Source organism: Myotis brandtii, unplaced genomic scaffold (genome assembly GCF_000412655.1).
Source record: "Myotis brandtii unplaced genomic scaffold, ASM41265v1 scaffold594, whole genome shotgun sequence".
NCBI classification, from domain to species: Eukaryota; Metazoa; Chordata; class Mammalia; order Chiroptera; family Vespertilionidae; genus Myotis; species Myotis brandtii.
The window spans coordinates 52,381-65,956 of NW_005370240.1; the positions used below are offsets into that span (position 1 = coordinate 52,381).

General features: G+C 37.6%; 1 protein-coding gene across 4 annotated transcripts in view; it reads right to left on the minus strand.

The window, feature by feature from the left end:
* Positions 1 to 12,111, minus strand: part of FOLH1B (folate hydrolase 1B) — a 49,289-nt gene extending 37,178 nt beyond the window's left edge. For 2 of the 4 annotated variants that reach the window (XM_014550300.1, XM_014550299.1), the window contains exons 1-2: positions 12,008 to 12,111; positions 5,124 to 5,310 (exon numbers count right to left, since the gene is read on the minus strand). In XM_014550300.1, the coding sequence (XP_014405786.1) occupies positions 5,124 to 5,310; positions 12,008 to 12,063 (243 nt within the window). In that variant the 5' untranslated portion in view covers positions 12,064 to 12,111. The remainder of the gene's footprint in view (positions 1 to 5,123; positions 5,311 to 12,007) is intronic. The other 2 variants (XR_001364639.1, XM_014550301.1) reach the window with 2 other exon arrangements.
* Positions 12,112 to 13,576: the final 1,465 nt, after the last annotated feature.

A 13,576-nucleotide genomic window follows, 5' to 3' on the forward strand; every position in this document is an offset into this window, starting at 1 on the left:
ATTTTGAAAATACATATCAAACACCTAGCACTGTGCTGGAAGCTATGGTAGGCTTTTATGAGATGAATAAATTACAGACCCTGAGAAAATCTATATATATATACCAGCTTTTGTTTTAGGAGAAACATTTTATTCTAAAAATAAAAAGTAACATTGTACGGTAATCATAGTCACTTAGAACAATGCGAAGATAATAACTTAGGAACACATTAAATATTAAGTTCACTTCAATAACAAAAATTACATTGGGGGGAGATCTATATCTGATAGTATCTAGATATATAAACAACATTCACTCTGAAAAGAATTTAAAACACTGAACCAAACATAAAGTATTATATTTTTAAGTGTATCACTGAATTGGGGGCAGGGGGAAGTTTAGGAAAGAATCAGAAGCTAAAAGAATAACATGAAAGCAGGAATTCTGAGATGAGCAATAAAATCATTTTCCCTTAGCTGGATCTATCAAAGCCTGGGACTCTATGGGAGGGCAAAGGCATTAAAAAACAAGTCCAGAGCCCATCCAAATAATAGAGTGTAACAGGAGACCTCTGCATAAAAGCTGGGTCTTCAAAAAGCAACATCCTTGCCCCAGCTGGTTTAGATCATCAGCCTGCAGACTGAAGGGTCTCCAGTTCAATTCCTGTCAAGAGCACATGCAGGGGTTTCAGGCTCCATCCCCAGTATGGGGCAGCCGATCCGATGGATGATTCTCATCATTCATGTTTCTATCTCTCTCTCCCTCTCCCTTCCTCTCTGAAATCAATAAAAAAATATATTTTTTAAAAAAGCAACATCCTTTAGGGTTAAGAATAAACTAGAAGTGACAGTCAAATTACAGCAGGAAGGCTGGGAAGTGTTGGGGAGTGGGGGTAAGAGATCAACCGAAGGACTTGTATAAAAAAAAAGGCATGTTTGGGGCGGGGGAGGGAAGGCCAGGGGAAGGTCAATGGGGGAAAAAAAGGAGATATATGTACTACTATTTGTAATACTTTAAACAATAAAAAAAGAATAAACTAGAAGTAAACCTGTCCTACAAAAAGTGATGGCTTGCAGTAGAGGGGAAACAAATTGCCCCGGAGAATTACTAATTACATGATTTTATAGTTACTGATATACAGTATGTAAGGTCACTTACACCTTTTTATTATATGATTTTTACTCTCCCTTTTCTTCCCCTAATGCTTCTTTTCCTTTCTTTTTTTTTTTGATAGGTTAATTATATTAGTTTTATGTCTTTTCGTAATTTGGAAATTTGAAAAATCTGATGCCTACTTAACATAGTTACAGCAAATATCGAAATTAATGGTTAAAACATTCCCTCCAGTCAAGGATATCTGCTATCACCACTTCTTTTGAACGTTTTGCCAGTGCAGCAGTACAAAGGGTGATGGGAGTTGGGGAGTGAAGCTGGGCTAACATATTGTACTAACCAGAGCACTAGTAAGCTACCTCTCCTGAGGCTGACAGAACCCAACATAAAATCAAACTACTATCCTCCAAAAATCCTCACATCTTCCATATTTCTCATAATTTTTCTGGTATCCGCAAAGGAAGCAAACTCATCTGAATCACTTGGAAGGATTATAAAAGAAAATATACTAAAGTGCAATAAAAATCCTTCTAGAAACGAAGTCACTACATCAGCAAGTCTTTCAGCCAAGGGAGTATTCAAGCTTGTCTCACTTGATTTGCCTTTATACTAATCTTCAGTTTTATAGCACTACTGAGCAAGCGGATTTCAAAGCATTTATGAGTTATCCTAACAACTACAAAAAGTTTTTTAAAGTCAAGGAAATAACTTTTTTGGGTGACTTTTTCAAAGGTCATATATATAGTCTTATATACCAGTGAACATTGTTCACTTTCCTAAATTCACTAATATAATTTTAACTATTCTGAGCATAACTAAAAAAATTTTGGCTTACAAATTTCTATTTACTTGTTATGATAAACCAGTCAATATGTAGTTCAATTTATATTATATATAATATCTACATAAACAAAGGTAAAAGAATGTGTCTATATATGCTTAAAATATTTCTGGAATCTACAAAACACTAATATCTGTTGCCTATGGGAGGTGCAACTTGTCTGTGTTGCAAAGGAGAAAAAAAGTTACAGTTTGCCCTGGCCAGTGTTGCTCAATGGTTGAATGTTGACCCATACACCAAGAGATCACCTGCTTAATTCCTGGTCAGGGCACATGCCTGGGTTGCAGGCTCAATCCCTGGTTGGGGCCGTGCAGGAGGCAGATAATCAACGTCTCCTTCTGGCATGGATGTCTCTCTTTCTCTCTCCCTCTCCCCTTACTGGGAAGACAGTAAGAGAGCGTTTGTAGTTAGGACAGAGGGAGGAAAATGGAGCTGAACTATCAGGATGTCAAAAGATTATGCGTGAATCTGAAACACAAGCAATATAAGCATGCTATTTAAGGAAACAGTGGTAAATATCAAAAGAATCAACTCAGGTTTGAATAGTGATTGCCTCAGGGAAGGGGGAACTAGGAAGGAAGCAAGGCACTTTGGAGAACTATGTGATTATGTAATTCTTTATGTGCACGTGTAACTTGGATAAAAACATAAATGAAAGTAGAGAAATCCCAGAGGGAAGATGGGGGGTGGACGGGAGGAGAGATTAACCAGGGAATTTATATGCATACTAGAAGCCCAGTGCACGAAATTCCTGCACTTGTGGGGGTGGAGGAGGGGTTCTCTCAGCCTGGCCTGCACCCTCTCACAGTCTGGGAGCCCTTGGGGGATGTTCGAATGACAGCTTAGGCCAGCCATGGGCAAGGCCGGATCCGGCCCGTTTGAAATGAATAAAACTAAAAAAAAAAAAAAGACCGTAATGATGTTTACTTTGAATTTATATTAGTTCACACAAACACTCCATCCATGCTTTTGTTCCGGCCCTCCGGTCCAGTTTAAGAACCCACTGTGGCCCTCGAGTCAAAAAGTTTGCCCACCCCTGGCTTAGGCTGTAGGGGGCCGGCCTAAGCCATCAGTCAGACATCCTTAGCGCTGCTGTGGAGGCAGGAGAGGCTCCCACCACCTCCACTGTGCTCACCAGCTGTGAGCCCGGCTTCTGGCTGAGCAGAGCTCCCCCTGTGGGAGTGCACTGACCACCAGGGGGCAGCTTCTGCATTGAGCATCTTCCCCCTAGTGGTCAGTGCGTGTCATAGCAACTGGTTGTTATGCTGTTTGGTCAATTTGCATATTAGCCTTTTATTATAAACAAGAGGCCCAGTGCACAAATTCAGTCTGGCCTGTGGGATCGGGCTGAAATTAGCTCTCTGACATCCCCTGAGGGGTCCCGGATTGTGAGAGGACACAGGCCAGGCCGAGGGACCCCACCGGTGCACAATAGGGGCCAGGGAGGGATGTGGAGGTTGGCCAGTTGAAGAAGAACCATGGGAGGGCTCCCGGGTGTGTCCAGCCCATCTCACTCAGTCCTGATCGGCCAGACCCCAGCAGCAAGCTAACCTACTGGTTGGAGCGTCTGCCCCCTGGTGGTTAGTGCATGTCATAGCAAGCAGTTGAGCATCCTTAGCATATCATTAGCATATTGCACTTTGATTGGTTGAATGGATGACCAGCCGACCGGACATTTAGAATCTTAGGCTTTTATTATATAGGAGGATTTGCATAGCCATAGTGTGGTGAAGGTCTGGGAAGGTGGGGGGGCGGGGAGGTGCTGGGTGGAGGGGGTCAATGAGAAAGGAAAAAAAGAGAGACATCTTTAATACTTTCAACAATAAAGATAAATTTTTAAACAACATAAGTGAAAATAAACTAGTGATATAACTTTAAAAAATTAAGAAGCTTTAGGCAATTAACACCATTCAGGAAAACCTCCAAAATGAAACTTCTATGTGATATGCTTATATTATGTAACAGGCTTTAGGACTTGCATAAATGTTTGTAATGGCAAAAATAATGAAATGGAATAACAAAAGCAAAGCTACAGTCAAAATTGGGAGTTAACGAAGGAAAAAAAGGACTGGAAGTTAGCTATTTTCCTGATTGTACATAAACAATCCCCAAATTTGTTAGACCAGGACAGAGATTTAAGCGTATGTATATTTTTAACATCAATATTGATCAAGCTTGATCACTAATCAAGCTAAACAAACTTGAAGCTATATATAATTTAGAAGCCCCAGCTAAGAAAAGAACTAAAGGAAGCTATCTGGATTGAAGAGGACTATTTTAGTTAGGTATGGTAGTTCTAAAACTAAGGTGTGCTAACTAGCAATGAATATATGAGTTCTGAGTTTTCATACTGAATATATTTCATGATAAGAAATAGCTCAATTATGTGGATTGCCTCCACCCCTCCCTCCCTTTTTTTGTTATTTATTCTCAATGGAGGCTATTTTTTCCATTGATTTTTAGAGAGAATGGAAGAGCAGGGAAGAAACAGAGAGAATAAACATCGATGTGAGAGAGACACATCGATGCCAGGGATAGAGCCTGCAACCAATGTACATGCCCTTTACTGAAATCAAACCCAGGACCCTTCCATCCATGGGCCAATGCTCTATCCACTGAGCCAAACTGGCCAGGGCTGTCTTCTCTTTAAGTATGTGCCCTAACTTGCAAACAAGATTGTAAATTCTTTAGACTAGATATGCTATAGACTTTCCCTCCAAATACATCTGAGTTCTGGGTACGGAGCTGAACACATGACCATATGAGACATAATCATTAAGAACCAATAAAAACTTTCTGGCTCAAATTGCACACTGGGTCTCTGATTTTCCTAGCAACCCCCAATCTGGGCAGTATCTTTTATGGTCTGAACCTCTCAGAAATGTATCAATTTTAGTTGCTTGGGAGCTTAATTTTATCTCATAGTTTAAGTTAGTGTACAATACTAAAAAATAGAAAATAGCAACTGTTACCAAATATCAATTTCTCAGAATCTTTCCAACATCAGCATTAAATTCAAACAGCATAAGAAAGTTGATACTGGTAATGAAATATTCAAGGCATCATTTGCCAGTTTCAATAATATTGATTTCTATCAATAACTAGAGATGTATAGTGCATTCTTTCATAGGAAGTATTTGAAAAAAATAGATGGGGGAGTTTCTTTCCTAATCTTTTTTTTTTTTTTACCTCATGTCCATCTTCATCAATTATTGATATGTAGTTGGGATGAGTCTTATTTGGATAGGACAACAGGACATCATAATGGGCTAAGTCAGCAGAATCCAGGCCAAATTCTTTCCACTGAAATTGAATTTGCTTTGCAAGCTGAAAGTTTTGTTCTGTTCCTGCTAAATGTGGAATCCGTGTAAAATTACTGGTGAACAAAAATTGAAAGTAGTTAGAAATTAATGTTTAGTCAGACTTTATCTCAAATCAACAACCAATTAAGGCAGATTTACATAAAAAATACTTTGAAATGTGATACATTGAAAAAGGAAAATGGTAGAATTATTGCAGCAAATAGATTTTCAAAGTGTATTTTGAAGTTTTCATGCTCTAATTTGTACTCATTGAAGGGAAAAAGTGGAGAAACTGATCTGTGCAGAGAACTGTTACGTGTGACCCAGTGGACATATCCCTGAATAGCAGATGAGGGAAGTGCCATATTCTTTCCTTAAGAGCCATGACTCTTGGAACTTTCATAGAATTGCCTGCTTTTATGTCGCTGTGCAAAATATTTGAGAGAGAAAAATATTTTCATCCAAAATACCAAGCTGTGACATGCCAAGAATTACTGGTAATTACAAGTATTTTCAATATTGAAAGTTATATTCAAGTGAAAAACCTTTTGATTAGTAAGGAATAATGTGAACATATTTACAAGCTTAAAGTGAACCTCTTGAACTCTATCCATCATGCATAGTAATACACTTAAAAAGCATGGTGAGAATTATTCTAACCAGGACTAACAGATATAATTTTCATGAGTAGACTAATTTCTCATTAAATATATGTGCAGATGCTGGTGTTTTTGTGTGTTTTAAATATTTTCTGCCTGGAAATTTGTTATTTCCTTGAAGATTCAGCTCATTGGTATTTTCAACTTAAACTCCTTAATGGAAAAAAAAAAAGAAAAAGGAAAATTCCACATGTCAAAGCAACATATATCATGTAAAGACATTTATTTATAGCTCATTAACTTCTTGAACTTCATAAATTTCTGGTTTTAAATATGGAGGTTTTACTAAAATCAATCTGCCATTCTTACGCAATTTTAAAAAATTAATAGGCAATATAGCTATGATGATCCCAACTTCAAATGTTTAATTCTACAGTGTAGCTGAACTTTTAATTTGAAAAACCAACTGCCAAAAAAAAATAACTCTCAATTTAAAAAATTCCTGTGATTACTTGTTATACTTTTGTTAAAATATTTCAAATTGTATTTACAAAAATAGTATTAAAATCCCCATTCAGTAAATTTTAAGGCCTTAACAACCTACATAGGATTTATATTGTATAATTTCAAAATATAGTAACAAAAGAACACAATTTTTTTTATTGATTTTTATAGAGAGAGGAGGGGAGAGGGAGAAATAGAACCATCAATGAGAAACATCAGCATCTATCGGCTTCCTCTTGCATGCCCCCTACTGGTGATCAAGCCAAAAACCCAAGCATGTGCCCTGACCAGGAATTGACTGGTGACCTCTTGGTTCATGAGTGGACGCTCAACCAGAGACATACCAGCCAGGCAAGAACACAATTTTTTAAATTGTATTTATTGGGGTGACATTAATTCACAAAACCATATAGTTTTCAAGTGTAGAACTCAACTAAACATCATCTGCACATTGCATTGTGTGCCCGTTACTGGAAGTACAGGCTCTTTTCTCCCCCACCCCTCCTTTGCCCACCTCCATCTCCCCCCAACCCCCCTTTTCCTCTATCACCAGACCATTGTATCCATGTGTTATGTACATATGTTTTGGTTTTTGCTTACTCCCTTCACCTTCTTTCATACAGACCCCCAAACCCCTCCCCTCTGTTATCTGTCAGTCTGCTCCATGTATCCATGCCCCTATTTCTATTTTGTTTGTCACTTTATTTTGTTCATTAGATTCCACATGTAAATGAAATCATATGATATTTGTCTTTCTCTGATGGACTTACTTCATTTAGCATAATAATCTCTAGGTCCATCCATGCTGTCCCAAAAGGTATTTTTTTTTTTTTTTGCAGCCAAATAGTATTCTATTGTGTAAATGTACTCCTGCTTTTTTTATCTACTCATCTATTGATGGACACTTGGGCTGTTTCTGGATCTTGTCTATTGTAAACAATGCTTCAATGCTGCAATGAACATAGGGGTGCATATAATCTTTCAAATTAGTGTTTTGGGTTTCTTCAGATATATTCCCAGAAGTAGGATCACTGGGACATAGTGCAGTTCCATTTTTAATTTTTTGAGGAAACTCCAAACTGTTTTCCACAATGTCTACGGCAATCTGCATTCCCACCAACAGTGCACAAGGGTTCCCTTTTCTTCACATCCTCACCAACACTTGTTCATTGATTTATTGAAGATAGCCATTCTGACAGGCCTGAGGTGATATATCACTGTGGTTTTAATTTGCATTTCTCTGATGATTAGTGACTTTTAGCATTTTTTTCATGTCTTTTAACCATCTGCATGTCCTCTTTGGAGAAGTGTCTATTTAGGTCCTGTGCCCATTTTTTAAATTGGGTTGTTTGTCTTCTTGGTGTTGAGTTGTTTGATTTCTTTATATGTTTTTGAAATTAACCTCTTATCAGATATATCATTGGCAATTATGTTCTCCCATTCAGTGGGTTCCCTTTTCATGTTGTTAATGGTTTTGCTGTACAAAAGCTTTTTGGTTTGATGTAGTTCCATTTGTTTATTTTTTTTTCTTTGTTTCCCTTGCTCCAGGAGATATATCTGCAAAAATATTGCCCTGAGAAATTTTATTGCCTTTTTACATATGGGATTTTTGTTTCCTGACTTACATTTAAGTCTACAATCCATTTTGAGTTTATTCTTGTGTATGGTATAAGTTGATAAGCTAGTATCATTTTTTACATGTACATATCAAATTCCCCCAGCACCATTTATTAGAGACTGTCTTTACCCCAATCGATATTCTTGCCTCTCTGTGAAATACTAAATAACAACAAACGTGAGGGTTTATTTCTGTGCTCTCTATTCTGTTCCATGGATCTAAATGCCTGTTGTATCAATATTATTCTGTTTTGATTACTATAGCCTTCTAGTATAGTTTGATATCAGGTAATGTGATACCTTCAGCCTTGGTTTTCTTTCACAAGCTTGCTGAGGCTGATCAGGGCCTTTTGTGGTTCCATATAAATTTTTGTGCTGGGGATGACCAACAGCCCCTGAACAACGGATGAACAGATTACTCCAACATGGTTTCACTGTAGGGGAAAGGCTAAGGGACGGCCCAGCAGAAGAAGCCAGGCAGCCTTGATTCCCTGCCTCCTTAGGCTTTAATTAGAATTTTTTTCTTTAGATACAATCAGTAGGGTGAGTACAGGCAGTCCTCGGGTTACATTGGACTCGACTTACGTCGTTTCGTGGTTACATCGCCATCTTCCATTTACAATATTTATATATAAAAAAAAGTTCCGTCATTTTGACGTAGCTACATATGTGCTTTATGGGTTTTTTTTTTATTATTTATTTGCCACAAGTAAAAGTCAGGAATTATCTTTCTTTTAATTTTTTTTTTGTTTGTTTCACTTCATTACTGCTGTGTATGTGCTCCATGTGAGTGACATAAGTGCTTATGTAGGTGGGTTCCGACTTACAGCAAAAATCACGTTAGGTCGCTCGCCATAGGAATGGATCTTCGATGTAACCCGAGGACTGCTTGTAATTTTGGGAAGACACATGTGTTTACATTGTCCTCTAGGCAAGGGCACCCAGGGATTAAGCATAAGGATTCCAGTAAACACCTGGGGGTCTGCATGTACACAGACTTGTTTGGAAAGGTCAGGGAATAATTTGGGGCGCTGCCTTCGATACTCCCCTAAGTCTCCCCTAGGTCAGAATTCCGATAAACAGGGCAGGCGGCCTTCCACACACTTCCCTTTTCTCAAAATGTCCTCCTTACAAACTTTCCAACCAATTCTCATGATTCCCAAAATTTTTGGAATATTTGTTCTAAATTGGTAAGAGTTTTTTTTATTACTACTTTGATTTTATTAGTTGTAATTGGTCTATTCAGGTTTTCTGATCCTTCCTGATTCAGCTTTGAAAGGTTGTATGTTTCTAGGAATTTATCCATTTGTCCAGGCTGTCAAATTTGTTGGCAGGTGGTTATTCATAATATTTTCTTGCAATCCTTCATATTTCTGTGGTGTCAGGTGTTACTTCTCCTCTTTCATTTTCAATTTTATTTATTTAGGTCCTCTCTCTTTTTTTCTTGATGAGTCTGGTTAAAGATTCATCAATCTTGTTTATCTTTTCAAAGAACCAGTTCTTGGTTTCATTGATCTTTTATGTTGTTGCGGAGGTTTTTTAGCCTCTTAGTCATTTATTTCCACTCTAATCTTTATTGTTTCCTTCCTTTTACTTACTCTGGAAGAAGAACAGAAATTTAAGAGGCAGCTGAAAAGTCTATCTATTCCTTCATCAGTGTATACCTACTGCAAAGAAAACAGCAAAACAGCTAACATGTTGCTATTTTCTTCTATTTTACACAGATCACAAACTGTGACATAACTGAAGTGGATGCAGATTAGGCATATTTCCTAAAGTCACAGCTACAACTCTGTCCCTACAAGCAAGAAGAGTTGATATGAGGAGTCTTGAACATGCTCACATCAAAAAAAAGGAGAGAGACTTTATCACACTTTGCTATATGACTGAAACTTCTTTTATCAGTTTCGTCCTCACCAACCATGTGCTATGATCAGGGTTGAACCCACCATTTAGAGCAAAGCTGATCCTGAAAAAGAATCAGCATAAAATCAGACAAGTGGTGTATCTCAGGTCTTGCCACTAATTTATGTAATCCTGGCCGTGTCAGAAATTTCTCATCTGCACATGGGAGGCTGTAGCCACCTCAATAGTTCTCAAAAATTTGGGGCTCAATTAGATAATTGACATTAAACAGCAGTTTTGACATTATTTGTTGTTTTAATCAATTGAGAAGTATGTCACAAGTAATTTGTTGATCCTACAAGAATATCAATTTTTTTTCAAAAAATAGTAATAATTCTAAATTGTTTAAAATTGCTAACAATTTGTATGGGCAGATTGGAAATCTGGAGAGTTCAGAAGGCTTCTGGAGATTCTGCAGTCCTTGGAGGGATGAATGAGGGATCTCTTAATCTCTTTCTTTTGTGTGTTAATGATAAACATCCTTGAATTCTGAACAGTGAGAATAGCCTGGTCAGGGCCATAGAGAATAATCCAGATGCTGACTGTTTCAATTTTGCTCGAGGGTCCAAAAAAGTAATAAACAAAAGGCATTCATTTTTCTTCTTTGCTGGTCAATCCATACCACAGGAAAGGAAAGAGAGAAGGAAGCAGGGACAGCAGCTCTAAGAACAAATATTCACCCTTGCTAGACCTCCATTTTAATGATAGCTATCATAATTAATTACAGTGAAATAGCAAGAGGCAGAGGAGGGATTTCCAAAGTTTAAGCTTCAGGGTCTCTCCGTTGAAAAGGCCCTGCCAAAGACCTGGGAGGTGCCTCAGCAAATATTTACTCACAGTTTTAATTCTATCAAAATTAAAATAGTCATATGTGTCCACAGGATTATGTGTGTACACACCTATGCACATGTATGTGTGTATTTATATAAAACTCTTCTTATATAAAATTATAACTTGTATTCACTAAAGAATCTTTAAATCACTATAAGGGACTTAAGTATTTTTTAACACATGCACTAAGCAAATTTGTTTAAAAAAATGGACTTCACCCAGCCGGTGTTGTTCAGTGGTTAAGCGTCAGCCCATGAACCAAGTGGCCACTGCTTCAATTCCCGGTCAGGGCACATGCCTGGGTTGCGGGGTCAATACCCAGAGGAGGGCATGCAGAAGGCAGCCTATTGATGTTAATGTTTCTCTCTCATTGATATTTCTAGCACTCTCTCCCTCTCCTTTCCTCTCTCTCTAAAATAAAGACATACTTAAAAATAAATGAACTTCATGCTTTGAAAAGCTAAAATTGTAGTTAACTGTATATACACATATATATTCATTTTATACAAGGGTTTTATTTTTAGTTGCTTTACAAATAAATTTTTAATTTACTCAGTTATCTCTTTGGCTCTATACTAGATAGCTATTTCAGGAAATAGAAAGCTAGATTGTAAACTATATCACATATATGCTCTCTAAGCTCATCCTCATCACAGCTGTATCATTGTCCTCATGTTATAGATGCAGAAAGGAGGGCTGAGGAAGGTTAAGTATTCACTCAAAGTTACTTTGCTATCAATGGGCAAAGATGAAATGTGAAGTCAAGTTTGAATTTAAGTCCACATTTATTATTTTGACCAAAATACACTATCTTCCTCTAAAACAGAAGAAAATAAATTCCACAGACCAAATCCAGCACATTTCCTGGTTTTGTTTAGCCCACAGCTAAGACTGGTTATCACATTTCATAGGTGAAAAATCAAGAGGAATAATATTTTGTGACATAATTATATAAAATTCCAATTTTAGTGTCCATAACTAAAGTTTTATCAGAACTGCCACACTTGTTCGTTTATGCAGTTTCTATGGCTTCTTTTGTGCTACAGTAGCAGAGCTAGGTTTGTGACGGAGATCAGCTGGCCTATAAAAGCAGGCCCTTCCCAGAGAGTTGGCTGACTCCTGCTTTAAAACTTCCATACTGGTCTAGTTCAGCTGCAATACAAAATCCTGTCCAGATATAATGTGATACAAGATCTTCAACAAATAAAGCTTTTAAAAAGTCAGTTCCTATATATATGCAATTTTGGATCAACACTTTGAAACAGATTAAATTTTCCAACAAACTGTCCATATAAACTTTCAAGTATATGCTTACTATAAGAATGCTTTGATGTTCTCAGCTTTCAGTTCATCCAAAAATGCCTTCTTCATGTTATGCTGTGGAACAACATCAGTAGCTTCATTGGAGGATTTTATAAACCATCCTGTAGAATACATACAAATATAGAAATGAGAAGTGAGCTCATAGACACGCCCTATTTTTCCTTATTATTGTATCTACCATATGTAAATTATAAATTGCCAATGACCTCCAGCACTCATTGAAATTTTCTGAAATTTAATTTCTTTTGCCTACTTCTACAGGAAAAAAAAATCATGCACACAGACTTTTAAATTATAAATCAATTTCTACATATTTCTATCTGATTTCAATGATTAGATTGCTATTATTCTAAGAAATGTTTTATGAGAAAATCCATACTAAAATTAAATGTTTCAACTAATAGGGATAAACAAGATCTCTTGAAAATTAAGGTTATAAGGAGCTCCATCTTCTTTTTCTTTAAAGTTTCTATCCCCAGGGACTGCTCTCTGCTGATCCAGAATAAGCACTTAGTCAAAGTTTATAATGAAGTAATTATGAATATGTTTCAAGTACATAAGTTATTTCAAAGAGTTAAAGGAAACTCAGACCTGTAATTTGTTTTGGCTCAAAAACTAAAGGACAATAAGCTAAGATTTTATGTTTTCAGTTGAATTAGGCTTGAGACGTTCAACTTCAGAAAGCCACAGTGAAATGATAATTTCCCCAACATCTCAGCAAGACACCCAGTGCACACAGGCCAGAGGCAATGGGTAGCCAGAAGACATAGAGAAGGAAGCCCTTGTAGTTGGCTTTTAAACTCAGAGAAAGGATTACAGGATTTATTCAGAGAAATAATATGATCTGGGCATAAAGTAGTTACCAAAATCTGCACTCAGCTTTCCAGTTATATCACACACACACACACACACACACACACACACACACACACACACACACACACAAGCATACTGAAATAAATGGTTGGCAGCAAGTAGAAATCCAGTTCCACCTGTACATAAAACAAAGGATTAGCCTGAGGGGTCTGGGAAGGACACACTGAGGATTAAATGCTGGAACTCAGATCTGGAGAATGAACTGGATGAAGGGGAGGGAGGCTTGTGGGGGAGGGGAGAACAGAAAATCCGAGGGAAAGTAATGTGTCAGCCACTGAGCAATGAGTCCAAGATGGGGCTGAGGGCTAAAGTGGGAATAAAATGCCCTGAAGAGATGCAGGTTTTAATCCCCATGCCAACCTTGCCATTGTTACAACGGAGAAAATTGAAACTTAATTTGAAGTGTGTCCTTACTCAGCACTTATCTCACTTAAGCCCACAACAACCCTAGGCAGTTACTAATATCCACGTGTCAGTATGAGTGGGATGTGGCTCAGAAATTTCTTTAATGATCCTTAAGGTAACACAAGAGGCAAGAGAGCTAAGTTGAGTTAACCTAGCTGGCTGGTCTATGCACTGGCCGTCTAAATCCAGGAAAGGGCCCCACTGGTGTGGCTCAGTGGTTGAACATCCATCTATGAAGCAGGAGGTCACAGTTCGTTCCCAGTGGTCAGGACACATGCCC